This window comes from Chiloscyllium plagiosum, unplaced genomic scaffold (assembly GCF_037043375.1).
Source record: "Chiloscyllium plagiosum isolate Xiang-an unplaced genomic scaffold, Cpla_swu_hap1 HiC_scaffold_17, whole genome shotgun sequence".
Taxonomy (NCBI): Eukaryota; Metazoa; Chordata; class Chondrichthyes; order Orectolobiformes; family Hemiscylliidae; genus Chiloscyllium; species Chiloscyllium plagiosum.
The window spans coordinates 58,047,183-58,068,617 of NW_028270155.1; the positions used below are offsets into that span (position 1 = coordinate 58,047,183).

The 21,435-nt window shown below is 40.1% G+C and overlaps 1 protein-coding gene across 4 annotated transcripts in view; it reads right to left on the reverse strand.

Annotated features, from left to right (window-relative positions):
- Nucleotides 1-21,435, reverse strand: part of slc9a5 (solute carrier family 9 member A5) — a 280,610-nt gene that overhangs the window by 87,593 nt on the left and 171,582 nt on the right. For all 4 annotated transcript variants that reach the window (XM_087995957.1, XM_043707124.2, XM_043707125.2 and 1 more), the window contains exons 5-9: nucleotides 20,991-21,168; nucleotides 12,515-12,735; nucleotides 11,072-11,274; nucleotides 2,065-2,154; nucleotides 35-105 (exon numbers count right to left, since the gene is read on the reverse strand). In XM_087995957.1, coding sequence (XP_087852083.1) covers nucleotides 35-105; nucleotides 2,065-2,154; nucleotides 11,072-11,274; nucleotides 12,515-12,735; nucleotides 20,991-21,168 — 763 coding nt within the window. The remainder of the gene's footprint in view (nucleotides 1-34; nucleotides 106-2,064; nucleotides 2,155-11,071; nucleotides 11,275-12,514; nucleotides 12,736-20,990; nucleotides 21,169-21,435) is intronic.

Consider the following 21,435-nt stretch of genomic DNA (forward strand, 5'->3'; position numbering starts at 1 on the left):
TTCACATAAATTAAATGTTTATTTTGAAACTCACTTGTCTCTCCAATAATGGTAACCATGGTGACCTACAATGTCTTCTACGGCTGCCAGAATGTGGTCAAAAGCCTTTGAATATAAGAAGCAAAAAGTGGTGTCAGATTCCTAAGAATTGACTTGCTATCAAGAAAGAAATGACAACAAATTACGATGAATATCTCCTGAGCTGACTGATCAAAGAACACATTATTGTGAAAGCAGAATATAGCTGCTACAGTCAGAAGCAATCATCTTATCTTCAAAAAATCTTTTTGTAAAATCACTGTAAACAAATGGAAACATAGTAACATTGAAGAAACCCGGGATACTAAGAAAACTTTAGTTTAACAATAGTGATAGAGAAGGCTGTGTTTATCATGTGGATTAACTACGAAAATGGAAAAGCCTATTTTATGGAACTCAACTAATGCCCATTATATGCAGGTAATTAGCTGTTTGGATTCATTTATCTGGACTTTCCCACAGCATAGATGTTCAGGGTTCTGCAACTAGTCACAAGAACTGTTAGCCTTACCAACTTCAATAATTTTTGCACATATAGAGCCTCATACCTCACTTTGATTCCCATAACAACTTCTACTCATCACTGAAATGAAAATTTACTTGATTTATCTTTCTCCACAACTCTACCTTAACCTAGGAATGTTTCCATGTTCAGATTTTCAACAGCATTTGATTTTCTTTGTCCCATTCGTTGCTTGCGACAGTTTTCCACAACTTATACCGTCCTATATAATACTGTATAGCTTTTCTCTGGTCAACTACTTACAGAGATGAGCTATCTCCGTCAAAAACAAAAATTACTGGAGAAACTCAGTAAGTCTCGCAGCATCTGTGGAGAGAAAGCAGAGTTAATGTTTCAAGTCCAGTGACCCAGCTTCAGAATGCTGCCAGACCTGCTGAGTTTCTCCAGCAATTTCTGTTTTTGTTTCAGATTTCCAGCATCTGCAATTCTTTATTTTTTGACATTTCTATCCCTTCTTTAAACTGCCAGTATTACTGGTAAAGGAATAGCTTAACAATTGCCAAATTGTTAAATTAAAGCAGTAGTTATTCAATTTAACAAAATGCTTAAAATTCTTCAATAATTGTCTGCTCATGTCCACTCCACAACAGACATCTGATTCATTTACTTATAATCAGAACAGTCACAGGAGGGGTCAATAAAGAAGACATTGCTTAGAGTTATCCTCTGAGTGGTTTAACTGTGTTTGTGTCTTGACAAACTGAAACCAGTTAATTCAGCAGATTATCAGTAACCTCTGACCAAACTTTTCTGAATCAGTGGGGACAGGATAGGAGATGGGCCCAGAATTCTCAGTTCTGACAGGCATACTGGTCTACCAACATGAGCCACATTCAAACAGGCAAGGCCTGAGCTGGAACAGCTAACCGCACACAAGCAGCAAATAAATATATCAGGTCATTAAGGCAACAAATAGGGACCCCTCCTGACACAAATGAAATATTTCACAGAGATGCTTCCTGATACACATTGAAAGTATTGAAAAGGCATCTTGAGCTGCCCTCTCTCCCTTACCTGTCTCAGCAGATTACTACCCTCTCAGTGCTGGATGACACTCTATTGGCCCTCCTGCCTCAGAAGCCCACCCATCATCCTTAATTGGGTGGGGAGTGTGCGTTGCATCTTTAAACTTGTGTTAGATGTAAATAATTTGGTGTACTCGTCTTCTGCATAATAAACGTTTCATTTATTGTTAAAACCAAATCTTGTGTTTCAGTGAAAGACCACCCGTTACAAAAAGGATCTATCAAGCCAGATTTTGGCCTGGGGTCTGGTTTGTCCAATAATAATGTCAGTTGGGATCATAAGAAAACCCAAATCCTGTCCATATGTGGCAACATGTATGTACCAGATAGCAGTTTGACAATCAGTGACTATGAGAGCATTCGCTTATTACAATAGAGGAAAAGACTGTACTTTGAAATTAATGGATGGAAAATTGAATTTGCAGCAACAAAATTTAAGATTCTAGAAAGGAAAAAGACCAGATCTTGTACACCTACACGTTCATGCAACTCTTCATTAAGTGTGGGCTTGTGATGATCACTTCGCTTTACCTTCAACCATTTAACAAGCGGTTTAATGGTCAAACCCTGAAAAAGAAAATATATGAGAAAGACTTGAATGGATGTGCTTGGATATCTGCAGTGTTGATAAAAAAAAAATAAAGGGGGAAATTGATCATTTGTAGAAATTATAGTGAATCTGTAGCCCATTTCACACTCATCTGACCCATGTTTCATTTGACTACAGATTCTTATTAACCGTTCAGAGAATCATATAGTACAGAAATGCCCTTTTGCCCTTTGAGTCTGCACCAACACAAACTACACTATGACATTTCAAGTTCTCATCCAAGTACTTTTATGAGGTTTCCTACCTCAACTACCCTCATTCCAGAGCCCCCATCATCCTCAGGTGAAATTGTATTTTCTCAATTCCCCAATAAACTTCCTGCCTTTCACCTTAAAATTTTCCCCCTTTGTTACCGACTCACAAGATCAAATGCTTTCTATCCGCCATGCCCATGCCCTTCATAATCTTATACACCTCCGTCATTTCCTCTCTTAAATCTTCTCTGCTGTAAAGAAAACAGCCTGAGATTATCCAGTCTCTCTTCATAGCTAAGCCGCTTCAACCCAGACAACATCCTGGTGAATCTTCTCTGCACTCCCTCCAGTGCAATCACATTTTTCCTACTATGTGGGAGCCAGGACAGCATTCCAGCTGTGGCCTAACCAAAGTTCTATGCAAGTCCAATATTATCTCCCTGCTCTTATAATCTATGCCTCAACTAATAGTGTCTCATATGCACTATCTACCATCTTAATCTGCCCTGCTGCCTTCATGGATCTGTGGACAAGCACCTAAGATCCCTCTGTTCCTCTGAGCTTCCGGATGTCCTGCCATTCAATGAGTGTTTTATGTAATCACTGTGACAAAGATACTTATATGGTCAATATGTGTTTAGGACTGACATTAAAATGTTTGTTAAAAAAAAATTTGAGTGGACTTGGTTTTCCCTAATGAAGGTCAGTTTGGACCTTCCTTCAAAACTCTTATTGGAAGAGATTATATAGTTTAATAAATAATTACCGCTTTATCGACAATGGAACTGCTTGAGCTTGTTTACAGGGAAGTCACGGGTCTGGGTTTATGGTTGTCACGAGTTTTGAGGTTTTTTTTGTACATTGTTTGTAAATGTCACTTGGGATGTAGTCTGCTCAGAAAGATGCTACCCATCTTTTTAGAAAATAAAACATTCTAGTTTAGTCCGGTCTAGTGTGAGCACTGGAAAATTGATACAGCAATTCTTCTGAGAACCTTGTGGAGGACTTCCTCTCAACATCCCCTGAATTAACTGCTTCTGAAGATTGCGCTGATAACTATATATCTCACTTACATGTATCAGGACACCAAATCAAAAGCTATCTGGAACATTTCAAATTTTGTTCCTTTCGATTTGAGATTAACAACCTTTTAGCCAAAGGCTTTTTTTTAAATAGATCTCTGAAAAGAAGTTTCTTTTATTTCTTTAACTGGTGTGTGTGTTTGCATGTTTGCTGAGCAATAATTTTGGTATATATTAATGGAACCTGATTGATGGATTTTTATGTATTTTGAAACTAATATAATTAAATTAAATAACTTACAGAAACATTTAAATATGGGTTGCAAACAGTGGAACTGAGGAAAGACGGTCCAACCTCAGTCATAACACCACCTCAAACTAAATTCACCACCCCCAGTTTATATTGTAAGTTACTGTACATGATTGAACCATTTGTTCACATGGGAAATGAAAGGCTTTTGTCTGAAACGTCGATTTTCCTGCTTTTCAGATGCTTCCTGACCTACTGTGCTTTTCCAGCACCACTCTAATCTAGACTCCGATCTCCAGCATCTGCAGTCCTCACTTTCGCCCCATATTTACTTTGTCTACAGCAATTCAGAACAAAAGAGGATACGAACATAAGAAAGGATTGAGCCATTCGGTACCTTTGAACTACTCAATAAGAGCTTGGCTGATCTTTTACCTCAGCCTCACCTTACAACACTGTTTCCACATCCCTTGTTTCTGTTCTGTTCGGTTTGAATTTACCGAACTGAGATGTTCCAAGTGGCTTAAAGGAAAACAAAGGAAACGTATCAAACTTGAATTTGAACTTGATCTGGGGATTTTACAACAGTTGTGGGAATAACGTGGGAAGGTGAAGCTGTTGCAAAGATCAGCCATGATCTTGGTTGTATATTAAGGGAACCTGGTTGATGGATTTCAGTATATTTTGGAACCAATACAGTTAAATTAGATAACTTGTTGAAAACATTTACATTTTTATTGTAAACAATACAGTAGTGTAACTAAGGAAAGACAGTCCAATCTCAGTCATAGCACCGCTTCAAACCAAATTCCAACGCTCCCACATTTTTCATGGTAGGTCAGTGGACATGATTGAGCCATTTGTTCAGATGTTGTATCATGCTTACTTGGTCAACAGTAATTCAGAACAAAAGAGGGTACAAACATAAGAAAGGATTGAGCCTTGTGGTACTTCTGAGCTACTCAACAATGAATGCAACAAAATTATTGATTTATTTTGCTCAGCAAAGATGCAAACAAACACACCAAATAAAGAAAAGAAATTTTCTCTGCAGACATCAATTTAAAAATAAACTAAATCTGCAGGACTATCCTTTTTCTTTTGAATCTATGTGGTGAAGTTACTTGTTACCTAAGAAGTGGGTTTCACACTAATTGACTGAATGCTCTTAACGTACAGAAAGATTAACCACTGTGGTCCTGGTACATTCAGAACCAAATTGTTAATGGTCAGAAATGTTTTAGTTGCCCTGGGAATACTCAGTTTATATTACCACCAATGGTATAATCGAGACTTAACAATCCAGAAGAACACAGCAAGGTTCCTACCATCATTTTCAGCATCTGCAGTCCTATTGGTTTTTAGTTAAGATTCCAGCCAACACTTGATCACTAAGAAAACATTTCTCTATTAACATTTAATCTTGCTGACTACAGATATTTCTAGTCTCTCTGGGGAGATGTCAAATTCTGCCTGCTGTTTACTAATGTTACAAGTTTACAGGGTCTTGGTAAAGACCTCTGAACCATTGAAATTATGTTTTAAAAGATAGCATTGTATTGACTCAGGGAACTCAGAAGAAACTTTTTTATTTAGAGATTGTTCAGAATGTGGTATACATTGCCACATGCAATAATTGAAGGGCAACGTGAAATCATTGCAGTGAGCAGTATAGATATATTGAAGGGGAAACTGGAAAAGCACGTGGAGAAATATGAATAGAAAGCTATGCTAATAAGTTTAGGTAGCATAAGCTGAAAGACGAGTTGTATAAACATTAACGCCTGCTTTATGTGCTGTAAATTCTATGCTGTAGTTGGGGTGACACTCCCAAGTGATGTGAAATGTATTTCTGGAACCGAAATTCAAAGAAATTCAAAGTGAACCTGCTCTGGCTGTATTATATTACCTGCTTAAGTTGTTACTAAACCAAAATGATGTTAAGATCATATCAAATATGCAGTTTTACTCCTGTAAAAACAACTTTAATTTTTGAAGTGCTGAAACCCTTTTCTCAATAATGATAAAGTAAATACTCGGTAAATAAACTAACTAACTCATAGCATGTTGTGGTTCTGTTCGCCAAGCTGGGAATTTGTGTTGCAGACGTTTCGTCCCCTGTCTAGGTGACATCCTCAGTGCTTGGGAGCCTGCTGTGAAGCGCTTCTGTGTTGTTTCCTCCAGCATTTGTAGTGGTTTGTATCTGCCGCTTCCGGTTGTCAGTTCCAGCTGTCCGCTGCAGTGGCCGGTATATTGGGTCCAGGTCGATGTGTTTGTTGATAGAATCTGTGGATGAGTGCCATGCCTCTAGGAATTCCCTGGCTATTCTCTGTTTGGCTTGTCCTATAATAGTAGTGTTGTCCCTGTCGAATTCATGTTGCTTGTCATCTGCATGTGTGGCTACTAAGGATAGCTGGTCGTGTCGTTTCGTGGCTAGTTGGTGTTCATGGATGCGGATCGTTAGCTGTCTTCCTATTTGTCCTATGTATTGTTTTGTGCAGTCCTTGCATGGGATTTTGTACACTACATTGGTTTTGCTCATGAGCAAAATCCCATGCAAGGACTGCACAAAACACTACATAGGACAAACAGGAAGACAGCTAACGATCCGCATCCATGAACACCAACTAGCCACGAAACGACATGACCAGCTATCCTTAGTAGCCACACACACAGAAGACAAGCAAAATCAGCATCAAGTCAAAAGAAGAGTTAAATTGATTGCTAACAGAGTAAATGATGTACTGAAATCAGAGAGGTTTCTGTTTTAATCAGTGGTCTGTGTTGAAGTGGACCATTCTCACCTGAAAGGTGAAAGTGGTCGAGCAGAGGCTGATAGCTAAGTTCAGTACCCATAGGGAGGGCCTCAACCGGGACCTTGGGTTCATGTCACATTACAGGTGACCACCATTGCACTATACACACACACACAGATACTCCTACACACACACACTCTCACACACACGCAAGCACTCCTATACACACATACACACGGATACACATACACACAGACGCACACACAGATACCCACACACACCCTTACATACACACACACTCCCACACTCACACATGCACCCCCTCACAGACTTGAAACACTGCACTCACTACACACACACACACACAGACAAAGACCCACATGCACACATATATTTTGAGGGGTGAATTTGTACTTGCAGGATTACATTGTACTTTGCTCAAAAACTGCACGCATTCATGTAGAACTCTGAGCTCAAAAACTGCATGAATTTATGTAAAACTCCGTTATCTCACTTTTTAGATTAGAATCAATCTAAACGTCATGGCATAGACAGAGAACACAGGGGGCCAACACCTTCAACATATTGTCTAGCTATCACCATTGTTAACAGCTAACCCAAGAATGCAACATTTTAAAAAAAGATTTTGAGATTTACACATGAAAGAAGTGAAACTATCACTGTATTCTAACAGATGAAAGGCTTAACAGACAATCAATTTTTCAATGTATAATTTCAGTTACATCACACTGTAAATTTTTGCTATAAGTTCTGTGTGTTAGGATTGAGCCCTCCACTACCACCTGATGAAGGAGTGTCGCTCCGAAAGTTAGTGCGCTTCCAATTAAACCTGTTGGACTATAACCTGGTGTTGTGTGATTTTTAACTTTATACACCTGAAAGGAGACATTACTGTTGCCCCCAGATGCAGGAGATTTTTAGGGGGCAAAAAACACCAAGCAGGATATTAGGTTTTCTTTTTAACTAATGTGGACCCCTGTGAAAAGCTGCACTTATGGATATTATAATTAGGATTGGGACAGGCTTGACTGTGATGCCTTCCATTGCTGAACAGTCATTGTTTTGCATTAAAATTCTGTGGATGACCTTTTAGACAAGTTACTACTGGCTTTCTGTGGCTGTGGAATTTTACCCCTGTATGAACCAGGAAAACAAGACAGGAAGAAAAAGGAGAAAAACTCACAAATCCAGAATCTCCTCTATGTTCAGCGTGATCAGGAGTAAGATCATGTACAGAGTGACTATTTTAATTTTGACTGATCACTGAATCATTCAGTGACTCACTTGTGTATCTGCAATATGACAGGGCCTTCAAATGATAACTAGAGCAGACATGAGGCATCTGCTTTATGCTGTGTCACTACATAAAGCTCTGTTACTTAAGTAATGCTTGGAGCAAACTTCACTTTCAACAAAGGTTAGACCTGTATATAGTTAACGGGACAATAAAGTCATGAACAGATGCTTGCTTATCTGCCCTTTTCATCATATAATTAATGCATTTAGTTTGCCGAGCTAATTACAATATATGAGCTGGCTATTTTTATTTGTTTCTATGGAGATTCATTACCTGCTGCACAGACTCATCATTGTGAAAGCAATAAACTCCATGATGAAGCTTAGAAAGAAATCACACTGCGGCAAAAATGTATCAGTGAGCTGAAGCTAATTACATTTTTAATATTCATATTCAATACTTTCTGCACCACCATGAGCTCAAACTTATTACTGTATTTCTTTGAGGCTGGATGTGACCTTCTTCCTCGGAACATTAAAGCACAGGCTAAATATTCTGAAGAGCTGTTCATCAGCACAGTCACTGAAACATGAAATACTCCTTCACCAATCAAAGGCTGAAGAATGGTAACCAGTCCACCACATTAAGCTATTGGGTGCATAGGTCTATCTTCCCATATTTTTCTATGGCTTCACTTGATGTTAATCCCATAGTGATCTCCAGCAACACTTAAGCTGGGTAACTATGTTCTCATTCTCACTCCTCATCCAGAGGCAATTTCCATCACTCTGGTGTCCTCAGTCCACCCCTGAGTAGCTCATAGCCACCCCTATCTCCACTGAGGCATTTTAACCTCCATCTCTCCTGCTCCCTGTTCTCCAAGCCTATTCCCATATACAGTTGTCAGTCTTGCTGGAACCAATTGAGTCAGATTTAATTTCTTCAACAGAAGCACTTTTTAAATCTTATCCCTAGCCAAGCCACTATTCAGCCATGCATTCATTCATTACCCAACCCTTCACTACTTCTCTCCATCACCCCTCCATACTTCTTACTCACTATGAAGTCATCAGGAATTACATCAACCAAATCAGGCAAAACTAATGGCCATGACATCGGCTTTGCCTGATGTCTTCAAACTGAATGTTTGGCTGAGCTCCAGGTACCGCCCAATCATGGGAGGTATGCAATGAACAATTCACATGCCCACTCTCCCTCACTGTGGAGTGCTGCCTCTCCCAAGGTAAATGATACTTGAGCATCTCATGGCAAGTTTGCATTTTGTGTGAACTTTGAAACGTTAAAGGCTGACTAAGTTCTTGGAAAGAGTCACTCGACCTGAAACATTAACTCTGATTTCTCTGCACAGATACTGCCAGACCTGTTGAGCCTATCCAGCAATTTCTGTTATTGTCTCTGAAAAGTTGAAGGCTGACCGATGATGAAAGATTCAAAAGGAGATGCTTCAGAATTGCTCTGAACCTGCTGCTGCCTATCATGAAAGACTTAATTGCACAACACTCTGAGATAATACAAAGAACTACCTGACTTTAGCGTATGTGCTGTGTCTCACTGACTACATTTTACCTGAAGTCAGTAGGACAGTAATGTGTAGATACTTGAGAGTGGGATCACTTGAAGATATTATGTGTAAAATCAGATGGAATAATGAGATATTTATTCAAAAAAAGGTCAAGGACTGCAAGAATAACCAGGTTGCACTGCACTAAACAGGGCCACTTGCAGTGTAACCAACAGAGAGTTCCACAGCTAATGGAAATGTAAAACCCAAATCATTCATCTCAGAAGCAAGTTTCAATCGCCTCAACCTGGCTCCTCAGGTTCAACAATGCATTGCTCTAACATGGACTCTTGGATATCCCTCTCCATCAATGTCCCGATCTGCATCCTCACTTTATCCTCAGATGATTGCTGTTCATTCCTCAAGTCCCCGGATGCAACACATCTCTCCTTCTTGGTACTAGTCCAGTCACATTAGACTACAATGATGTGGCAGACACTGTCCAAATTGTACTATAACCTTCTCAAAACAGACATTGCACAACCAAAGTGCTCATTTTACGTTGGACGACTCAAACTCTAGCAAAAAGCCACCGTGACCTCCCCCCCATGATATCAAAAGAAAAGGCATGCTTGCACACCACAGACCATGTCCTTGCATACGGGCAGTTCACTGTATGAATCTGGCAGCTTGAAAGCATTGTCTTCCAGTGATAGCTATGAAATATTTTTCAGAAATAGGTAAAAACAATGACTGCAGATGCTGGAAACCAGATTCTGGATTAGTGGTGCTGGAAGAGCACAGCAGTTCAGGCAGCATCCGAGGAGCAGTAAAATTGATGTTTCGGGCATAAGCCCTTCATCATGAATAAAGCAGAAATGCCAAGACCAAATGACACAATTAAATTAGTGTCTGATTACATTTGCTTAGCTGACATGATTAAGGAGGCAATTAGTGCAAACATTATGTCTTGTAACTGCTTGAGGTCATAATTTACAACATACACTCTTGCACAACGCTGATGAAGTGTGATTTAGTGCCAAATGGGTATCATTTCTGAGTCTGTAGATGTACAATTGGTGCGACTGCCCCTAGCTGATCTTCAAATTAAAACATTACCCCGAAGAGGAAAAACAGTAATTTCCTCTGCCTACTCCAACTGCTGTTGTCATCATTTTGTGTCATTATTGTGCTGTTGACTTTGGATTGAAGTTGGCAAGGTCTTAACATTATGTCCTTGTGAGTGGCTTGTAGGGTCCATCTGAGACACAGGATAATCTCTCATCCTTCAGTTCTGAAGAAGGGTTGCTGAACCCAAAATGTTAACTCTGATTTCTCTCCACAGACTCTTAGACTTGCTGAGTTTTTCCAGCAATTTTTGTTTTGCTCCCATCCTTCTTGTTCTCTTTTGTTTTGTTGTTTCTGATGGCCTTTCAACACCCTCACTATTGCTATTTAGCCATTTATGTAACTGCTAAGGCCCCTAATTTACCCCCACAACCCAAGTCTTCATGAGTTGCCATGCCCTTGTTGGCCAGAAACTCTCCTCATGTAGAGGTCACAGTGATTCTGACTGGCTACAAAAACCTGTAAGTGGGTTTTTCAGCAAACAGTTAAAATTGCAAACTATAATCAATTTTCAATCATTAGTTCCTCTTTCCTTATTATATCTTTGATGGATTAAGGTTTAAAACTTAAAAAGACAACATAACATTGGCTAGATACAAAAGAAAGGACAAACTGCAAGTATTCTTTCAAGGTAAAAGAAAAGTATAGACCCTAATCAAATAATACATTTCCAGGCAAACATAAAAACATTGCAGGCAAACTGAAGGACTAGTGTCAGTGAGAAACATAACCAGACACACTTACCTGAATTATCACTGTGAAAAATATCACAGTGATTGTCGTTGCAACAAAGTAGTCCTTTGCCTTAACAGTCTGATCATTGAGAAGGATCACCAGGGCAAATGCTACTGCACCACGCAAACCACCATATGTCATAACCACCTGGTCAATTCTGTCCAATGGGACCAGCCGGAAATGATTTAGAATCCAACTCTGCAGGATTACCCCTGGGAGTGAAAGATAGGTTACATACTAATTAATTTATTTATATCAGTATATCAGTAACTATTTGAGAAATGATAGATTCCAAGACTGAATGACAAAGACTTCTACATCAACAGAGTTTAGCATTTTAAATATTTGCATCACAGCTCGCAGTATGGAATTTTGAAAATTTATTTGTTTGACCCAGAACATATTTTGATTTAATTGCTCTTATATTACTGATGTAAAGTCAGGTTCAGCTCACAGAAGATTACTTCCACAATCTCAAAACCATCCAAAGTGCTGATTTGAATTTTATTTGTTGGAATCTGAATAAAGTAGCTATCTATAAGTGTCTATTTTCACACACCACATCAGAGTTGGTGAATAGAAGCTGTTAAGCAGTTTTACAATTGAGCAATGTTCTGTACAATTGATTATCTTACCTTATTATATTCTAGGCCCCTACAAGAAGGGCCAACACACTATTGACCTTTTTGGTTACTTTTTGCACTGATATACAAGCTTTTATTATTTGGGTGCATCAATTTCCGTTTCCTTTTTACCCCTCCACATTACCTAATCTTTCATCATTAAGAAAATATTCTGACTGATCTCCCTTGGATTTAAAATGGATAACCTCACACTTCCCCACATTGAATTCTATCTGTTACAGTTTTGCTCGCTCACCAACCCAGCCAGCTCTTTTGAAATGAGCTAACATTGTATTCACTGCTAACATTGCAGATTCAGGCCACATACTTGGTCCTGATCTCTAAGATCTCAGAGATCAGGCTGTCCATTCTTGATTTCTCCCCCTAACCTCCCCCGTCCTGCCCTATCTCTCACCCAGCCCTGTCCGCTTCTCCACATAATAACGTGCAGGTCCTTGAACTGTGCACATATGCATTTCTGAAGGTGCGCATGTGCATAGTTCTTGGCAGTTCCACTCTCAGCAGGCACTGCCTTTTCTATTAATTCATGGTGTTCCTGATGTTACTGTCTAGACCAGCACATATTGAATTGCCTACAAGAAGGTGACAGTGAGCTGTTTAATATGTTGACTCCTCACCTGTGGGATATAACTTTACTTAGCCTTGTGTTTCAGATTTCAAGTAAATCATCTGGAAGATGTAGGGAAAACTCTGGAATGATTAAACATAGGTAACTCTCACATCCACTCATGACTGGTTCACATTAGCTGTCTGAGAGATTTAATGGAGCAGGGCTGGAGGGAAGGAATCATGAAATAAGAGCACTTACCTATTGCTCTGAAGACAAATATGAAGAGAAGTGTGAAGAGCACTAAACCTGTGTCCCAGGTCCACTTGGAGGTGTCAACGGCAGAGATTCCCAACAGCATGAAGATGATTGTTTCTGAACTGCTGGCTAAAGTCTTCATCGTGTACTTGACAGTTGTGCGAGATTTCTGTGAAATGTTAGCTTCCACATACTTTTTGCAACACAGACCACAGAAGGTGACCCTGGGTGGGGAGACAAAACTTTGCTTGGGAATTGTTCATAGATAATCTGAAATTATATCATAATGCGTTATATTCCTTTCTTGGAAGTATATTTCATTTGCATCTATATGAAACGGTGCCTCGCAGCGCCAGGGACCCAGGTTTGATTCCAGCCTCGGGTGACTGTCTGTGTGGAGTTTGCACGTTCTCCCCGTGTCTGCGTGGGTTTCCTTCAGGTGCTCCAATTTCCTCCCACAGTCCAAAGATGTGCAGATTACGTGAATTGGCCATGCTAAATTGCCTATAGTGTTCAGGTTAGGTGCATCAGTCAGGGGAAACGTAGAGTAACAGTGTAGGGGAATGGGTCTGGGTAGGTTACTCTTCAGAGGGTCGATGTGGACTTGTTGGGCCAAAGGGCCTGCTTCCACACTGTAGGGATTCTGTGATAACTTCAAATACAAAGATCATGGAGATAAATACAACTGAAACAAGCCATTTGTTTTAGCTCATCCAACACAGCAACTAATTGCTCTTGAATGATCTCGAGTTCTGGCTACAATATCTGACTCTGAAAACCATTTCTGTATCAGGCACACTTTCTGTGAAAAAGTAGTCTCTCATGTTAACCCTGTTTTGATTTATAATGAGATCCCTTGTGCCTTGGATGTAGTTTCACTTGAAATAGGGCTACCTTTTCAATTCCACATGGTATCTGAGATCCTTTATTAATTTCCATCTCTTATACCTCCATTCAGGAATAAAAGGTCTACAGATCTCTAAACCTGTCTCAGACGGGGGATCTAAGATGGCAGCGATCTGAGAAGATCACACTGCAGAGCTTTGCATCGCAGCAAGAGCAGGACGGTCCTTTAACCCGCCCAATCCAAGTCATCAGGATTTCTTGGGGCGTTGGAAAGATTGTGGAGCCCCAAGAAACATTTAAAAATTGACTTACCTGTATTTTCAGCTGTCCAGAAATGCCTAAAAAGGGAGGAGGAGCATCCAAGGCCAGGTCTGCAGCTCAGCCTGCAGCAGCCTCAGAGCCGATTACTCTCCAGGACCTGGTGAACCAGCTCTCAACATCTCGCGAGATGCTGGGGAAACAGATTGAATAGAAGCTGGTTCCAGTCTCTCATGCTGCAGAAGCATGAGCAGCAGCTGGGAGACCTAGAGAAGAGGACGGATGAGGTGGAGCACAGGGTCACAGTGGTGGAAGCTGATGCCAGTTCTTTCAAGGATGAGAACCAAGCCCTGAAGATGCAGGTTCGTAATTTGCGTGACCAAGTGGATGATCTTGAAAACAGGGGGAGGAGAAAAAACATTTGGATCATCAGTCTGCCTGAGGGTAAGGAAGGTGAGTGGCCTGCGGAATTTGTTGAAGATTGGCTTCCGAAATTCCTTGACTTGGAGACTGGCATGAGAGGATTGAAGATAGAGAGGGCTCACCGGGTCGCAGCGCGGAGGTCGGGTCGGGGTCAATGCCCCCGTCCTTTCCTGGTGCGGTTCCATCATTACCGGGATAAGGAGAGAGTCATGGAGGCTTCCAGACTCCAGGGGAAGGATCCAAAGGCCCTAATTTACGAGAGGTCGAAGATCATGTTTTTTCATGACTTTTCAGCGACGGTGATTCGGAAACGAAAATCGTATGATGGTGTCAAGAGAAGACTGAGGGAGCTTGGGATTCAGTACTCCCTGAGATATCCGGCAGTACTTCGGATCACCTTAGATGGATCCATGCATCTCTTTGACACATTGGAGAAGGCAAGTGACTTTGTGGACAAACTAACCTAATTTAAACAATTGTAGTATGTATAAATATTGTTGCTCGGGTATGCATTTATCATTCTGTAAAAGAAATGGAGGAAATCCGGTTGGAACTTTGTTTTTCCCTTTTTTTTCCTCTATTGATAATAATTTGGTTCAAACTATGTCTGGCGGTGGTTAAGATGTACATTTTAAATTTCTAAGTTAGGACATACCAAAGGATGGGTGGGGTATTTATTCCCCTTTTTTTAAAAGAATTTTTTTTATCCATATTGATATTCTATGGGGTGTTTATTCTTTTTAGCTTGTGCTTGCAATGCGGCTCTAGCTGGGAAAAGTGAAGGTGGATGAGATGGTTGGATGCCTATTTATGGGCAGTTCGGGACGGGTAGTTGCCCCCTCCGGGCAGGTAGTGAGTTCCCCTACTCAGCGCTATTGGCACTTTATATGTTGGTTTGTTTTCTGGTTTTTGTTGTTTTTTATTCTTAATAATTTTGTATATTTGTTAAATGTAGTGGTTTTAGTTTATGTAGTCTTTATATTTGGTGACCATGTGACACTAAGGCTCAGCAATTTGTGGTTCGGGTTCCTCCTCTCTGGAATTTAAATGTAATTGCAGAAGATTATGGCTAATGATTTGATTAAATGGTGTACCTGGAATATCAAGGGAAGTCACTCACCAATTAAGAGGAAGAAGGTACTCTTGAGGCTTAAAAAGGAGAAGGTGGATATTGCTTTGTTACAGGAGACACATTTGGATGACAAGGAGCATCTGAAATTACAGCAGAATGGCTTTGACCGAGTTTATTTTTCAATCATTTAATACCAGAAGTAGGGGAGTGGCGATATTGGTTAGGAAAAATCTCTCATTTAAATTGTTGGAATGTGTTAAAGACACATACGGGAGCTTTGTAATTCTGAAAACCTTGATAAATGGGGAAGAATATGGTATTTTAAATGTTTATTGTCCCCCATCTCATCCTCTTAAATTCTTGGCAGATGCTTTTTCTAAACTGATAAGTCTCAAGTCTCGGCACATCATTATAGGGAGAGATTTTAACTGCCTCATGAACCCCATAGTAGACAGGTTGCATAAAGGTCCCTCGATACTTTCTGCACAAACTAAACAGTAATTGGATTTGTGTGGGGAATTAGGGTTGGTGGACGTCTGGAGGTGTCTCCACCCTACAGATAGGGATTTCATGTTTTTCTCCAATCTGCATAGATGTCACACAAGGATTGATTTTTTTTCTGACCCCTGCGGTAACCCTGGATCTGGTGGCATCCTATACGATTGGTAATATTGCCATCTCTGAACATGCTCCAGTCTACTTCATGGTTAAGATTAAGGATGTTGTAGTTGATTCAAGGTACTTTATCCTCATGGACAGTAAGTTTGTGGAGTATTTCTCTAGGGAATTTCGGGCATTCCTAGTCATCAACATAGGCTCAGTTGATAGCTCATCTGTTCTCTGGGAAACTGCCAAAGCTTATGCCAGGGGGTTAGTTATTTCATATTCCACCAGTAGGAAGCGGCAGATGGGTGAGCAGCAACATTTCGTTGAAGCACGGTTGAAGGCAGCCGAGAAGGCCGATTTTGACCGACCCTCGTTAGTCAAACTACAGAGGATTACGGCACTGCGGACTGCACTAAATTCCGTGCTCACACAGACGGCAAAGAAAGAGCTGGCTTTTGCAAAGCAAAGGTTATACGAGTATGGTGACAAACCAGGCAAATACTTAGCATACCTTGCCAGAAAGAGAAGTGCCCCACAAACCATTACAGCGATTAGGGAAGGGTCTGGGAACCTAACATGTGATTCTAAAAAGATTAATATGGTGTTCCAGAGATTCTACTCTAAGTTATATCAGTCTGAGAATTATGAGGAGGGGCAGGTCAAAATGGAATCCTTTTTTAGAGATCTGAAGCTCCCGGGTGTGACTCCCGAACAACAGTCCTTTCTCAATGCCCCATTATCAGAGCAAGAAGTGCAGGAAGCTGTGAGGCAGCTTCAGAGTGGAAAGGCGCCCGGTCCTGATGGACTTCCCAGTGAATTCTATTAAAAATCTATAAGTATACTGTCAGGCCCAATGCTGAATATGTTTAATGATTCATACAGTCATGATTGTCTCCCACCATCTCTGAGAGAGGCCAATATTTTACTTATCCTTAAAAAAGGGAAGGATCCGGAAGACTGTGCTTCATACAGGCCCATCTCGCTCTTAAATGTGGACTTTAAGATCCTCTCTAAGGCTCCCGCGTTAAGGCTGGAGACTGTGTTACCCTCTATTATTAAAGAGGATCAGATGGGCTTCATAAAGGGTCGCAGATCCTCCAATAATGTTAGGAGGCTGTTTAACGTAATTCAAGCATGCCACCAACAGTCAATACAGGGATTGGTGATTTTTCTAGATGCAGAGGAGGCATTTGACCGAGTTGAGTGGCTGTACCTTTTCTATACTCTAAACCGGTTTGGTCTGGGCGAAGTTTTCATAAGATGGGTAAAGGTTCTCTACAGTGTACCTCTCGCGGCGGTCATTACCAACGGAATACGATCAAGCAATTTAATATTTCTAGGGGCAGCCGGCAGGGCTGTCCCCTTTCACCATTACTTTTTACGTTGGTGATTGAATGGTTGGCAGAGGCCATTCGTGGGGATCTCAATATATCAGCTCCAGAAGTGGGGTCAAAAGTACATAAGATCTCGCTGTATGCAGACGATGTTCTAATTTTCTTGACAAATCCAGCAGTTCAGTGCCTTGCCTGATACAATGCATTCACGCGTTTGGCGCTTTTTCAGGATATAAGATTAATTTTGCTAAATCAGAGGCTATGCCTATGGGTGGTCTTACGAAAGAGTTGACTGTTGAGAGTGACTATAGATTCCCATTTAGGTGGTCACAGAGGGGTTTTGTGTATTTGGGCATATTCATTACTCCAGTTCTGGATTGGCTGTTCAAAGCCAGTTTTACTCAATTATTTGAAAAAATTAAACAAGATCTCCAAAGATGGGAGACACATCCAGTCTCATGGTTGGGTCGGATAGCACTTATTAAGATGAATATTCTCCCTCGTTTGCTATACCCTATACGAATGCTCCCCCTGATTTTCAATAAACAAACACTCAAGACTCTGAACAGTTGGTTCAGCTCCTTTATCTGGCATCATAAACAGCCCCTCATTAAATTAGCCAAACTGCAGTTGCCTCACAGATTGGGGGGAGTAGACCTTCCGGACATTAAAAATGACCAATTAAGCTCGCTTTTGACCTACGTGAGTGATTGGGTTTGTGGGGACCCTCTTTCAATATGGCTAGATATCGAAGCCTCCCAGGCAAGGTGCCCCCTTACCAGTTTGCTGTTTTTGGACAAGGTGAGGACAGTTAGGGAATATTACCATAACCCAATAGTCATCAATACTGTTAAAGCATGGAGGGCAATTCGGCAGAGGGAAGGTAATATTGGCAAAAAATCTTTGTTTACACCTTTAGTGGGTATGCCGGGTTTTCAACCGGGTAAGACAGAGTCAGGATTTAAATGTTGGGCAGCCAGGGGTGTATCTTACATGGACGATTTATTTGAGGGAGACGTAACGATGTCCTTCGATCAGTTAGTACGGAAGTACGAGTTACCTAATAGAGACCTCTTTCATTTTTTTCAAATTAAGGATTTTATTCAAAAAAAGACCACACTTTTGACTGATCCCTGCAAATCTGACATAGAGGGGTACTAAGGGCTAAGGGTACACTCTCTGTCAGTACTTTACATCACCAACTGAGGGGTTCCACCTCAGATGAGTCTGATCGACTCTGCAAGATGTGGGAAAGAGAACTGGGTGTTGAAGTTTCTTCAGAGGCATGGGAGGATATTTGGGAGAATGCAAGGAAGATATCAATTTGCAATAGGACCCATGCTTTACAGTTGAAGATTCTCCACAGGGTCCACTTAGCCCCAGATCGTTTGTCAAAATTTAAACCAGGGATATCTTCAGCATGTCGCAAGTGCAAGGTCTGCACGGGCACTCTTACCCATTGTCTTTGGTCTTGTGACAGACTTCAAACATATTGGAGTGCTGTGGCGGGTGCAATGGAGAGGATTTTAGGTGTAGGGGTGGAGAAGAACCCTATTTCGCTTCTTTTGGGCGTACCCATTGTATTTCCTGCAGACGCGCATAAGAAAAAACTTTTCAATATTCTTACGTTCTGTGCAAGGAAGAATATCTTGCTAGGTTGGAGATCAGAAAACTCCCCAGGCCTGTCGGGTTGGCGGAAGATTATTATGGAGCGTATTCCCCTGGACTTTCTCACAAATATGGTACACCACAAAACTGAGAATTTTTACAAGACATGGCAACCCTTTTTGAAATCCCTGGACACAGATTTATCTGCCACATTAACAAGGGCTTTTATATAACCATTACGATTGTGTTTCATGAGTCCAATATCCAGGGAGGAGGAACTGTGAATGTATGAGTGTTTTGTTTGGCTGGGCTGAGGTATTATTATTTATTTGTTTGTTGTTAGATATTTATTTATTTAGTTAAATAGCTAGTTTAGGTTTTTTTAAAATTTTATACTTCTCTATATATGTTTATACATTCGTATGGGGGTGGATTGGGGAATTTTTTTATTATATGGTTTAGTTTTGTACTATTTTTGTACTGTTTAGAATTGCATTGTTTTGTATTTGTTGTAATATTTAAAAATCTATTTTTTCTGAATAAAAATATATTATAAAAAAAACCTGTTTCAGACATCAGTCCTCTAATCTAAAAGATTGCTCTCTTCACCAACATCTGTGACTCCCAAGGTTAGATGTTTCTCATGTGCACGAGTGACTAGATCTGAATGCTACACCCAAGACAGAACCTAAAGTGATCACTATACATATTCAATATTGTACTGTAATATATTAAACTCCACTGACCTGGCAATATAGTTCAGCATTCAACTTCTGCAGCCATTTCTTCTAGATAGTGACTGAGTATGGTTAGCGTGGAGTAAGCTGAGACTCTCAGATCATCCTCAGCCATTTCCCAAGCTAGTTCAACACCACCTATTTAAGCCCCCAATTATTTTCCTCGCACACATCAGTCAGTTTAATTATAGCAATGTAGGAATAACAGTAGGATATTCATTTGTCTGCAAGTCAAATAGACCGTGATTAATGTGAATTTCAGTTCTATTTACTTGCTTTAGCTCCATATTCATTGGTATCTGACAAAAAAACCTATCAATCTTAGTCTTGAAAACTCCAATGTCCCAACATCTGCTACCATATTGAGACACTGAACTCGAGATTTCTACTGCAGTAAAATCTTGCATAATATTCAGAGTTTCAAGATGGTGCCGAAGCATGGTGACACTTTACGTATAACACAAGGAAAAATTTTTCACTGTATTTTTATATACATGTGACAATAAATCTAAATCTAAAAAATCTAACTCTACAAAACCTAACATAAGAAAAAGTGCTATGGACTAAGACGACTTTATCTTAAATTCTTTTTTTCAATTTTTCTCCTTTATTATAATATCTTGGAATGACTTATTTTAAACCTTAATCTCTTTATTTTTCTAATTTATTACTATGATTTTGGACCTTTGAAGGTGTGAAACACTGGACTTTTTATTTCTTTATCTTTATAATGTTTTTCCTAAGAATTTGTACTCAAGAATCTGTACCTGGTACCTTTGTACCTAAATTAGTGTCGTAAATGGTGATTTGTAAACTTTTTACAATTCTAGCTCCAATTTTAAGTTTATGTGCCCTCATTTGTGATTCCTGACGAAATAAAATAGTTTTTCTGTCTCTTTAGTTAACATTTTTAGAATGTTAATATCTCAACTAGACGTTCTTCAACTTTTCTCATCTACTGAGTACAAGCCAAGTTCACTTAAACTCTCTTCATGATCTAAGGCCCCTTGCTGTACAAATGGATCAATATAGCCTTTCTGAAGCACAGTGCCCAAAACAGAAAGCCCAGATGGGGGAGTCTGCTTAAGGTGCTAAATAACTGAAGCATATTTATCTCCCTTTCTTAGCCAGCTCCTTGAAATTGAGGTCAATATTTCATTAGCTCTTTTGCACCAGCTTTAAATGATTTGTGTCATAGGTTCCCAAATGTCTTTGCCCCTTCAGTGTTTCCATTTTAGAAAAAAAACAGCAATTGATCTTTTATGGGTTCAAAGCGACCTCGCTCAAGTCTGTGTTTTAAAAAAAAAGGCTAAAAGCTTAAATAGAGAATGCAGATCCCAAACAGATTGCAGCATTGACAGTGAATTATGAAGACCTCATTCAAGTATCAAAAAGATGCATTTTCAGTTAATTTTTTTTATAGCCCAGCCTAGTTACTTTGCTTAGCTACAACAGCCACAAGTTCTCTTAATCACATCATCACCAACGAGGAAGTAATAGCGGTCAGAACATTGAGGAACTCTCTTGCCCATCATTGCTGGATGGCATAATCCAGCATGAATAAACATGAACAGTGCGGGGTTCAATTCACTTACGCCAAGATAGAGGAGAGAGAGACCATTTCGGCTGTGAGATGGGCCAGGTAAACAATCAGGAAGACAAAGAGTGGCTCAATAATGCGGACTCGCTTGGTGAAGCGGCTGATGAGGGCTAGCACAAAGGCAAAAACAATTCCTACCGCAGTTCCACCCAAACTCACCACGAAGATTGAACCTGGAAAACAAATAGAGACTTAGCCACTTCTGCTGTCTGGCAAGTTTCATGACTTGTACATTCATTTCTGTCAATGGAAAATGACCTCTCTCACATTCCAAGTATTTTTTGGGTAACAATCATGCTAATGTGGCAAAACGTTTTTCCAGATATAATATTCTACAATGGTTTTGTCTCTTTTTTTTGGATGACATCCAGAATCTCCTTGCTGATGTACAAAAAGGTTTTATTTTGATGTTCGAGTGGTTGTATCACCCATTGGATTTA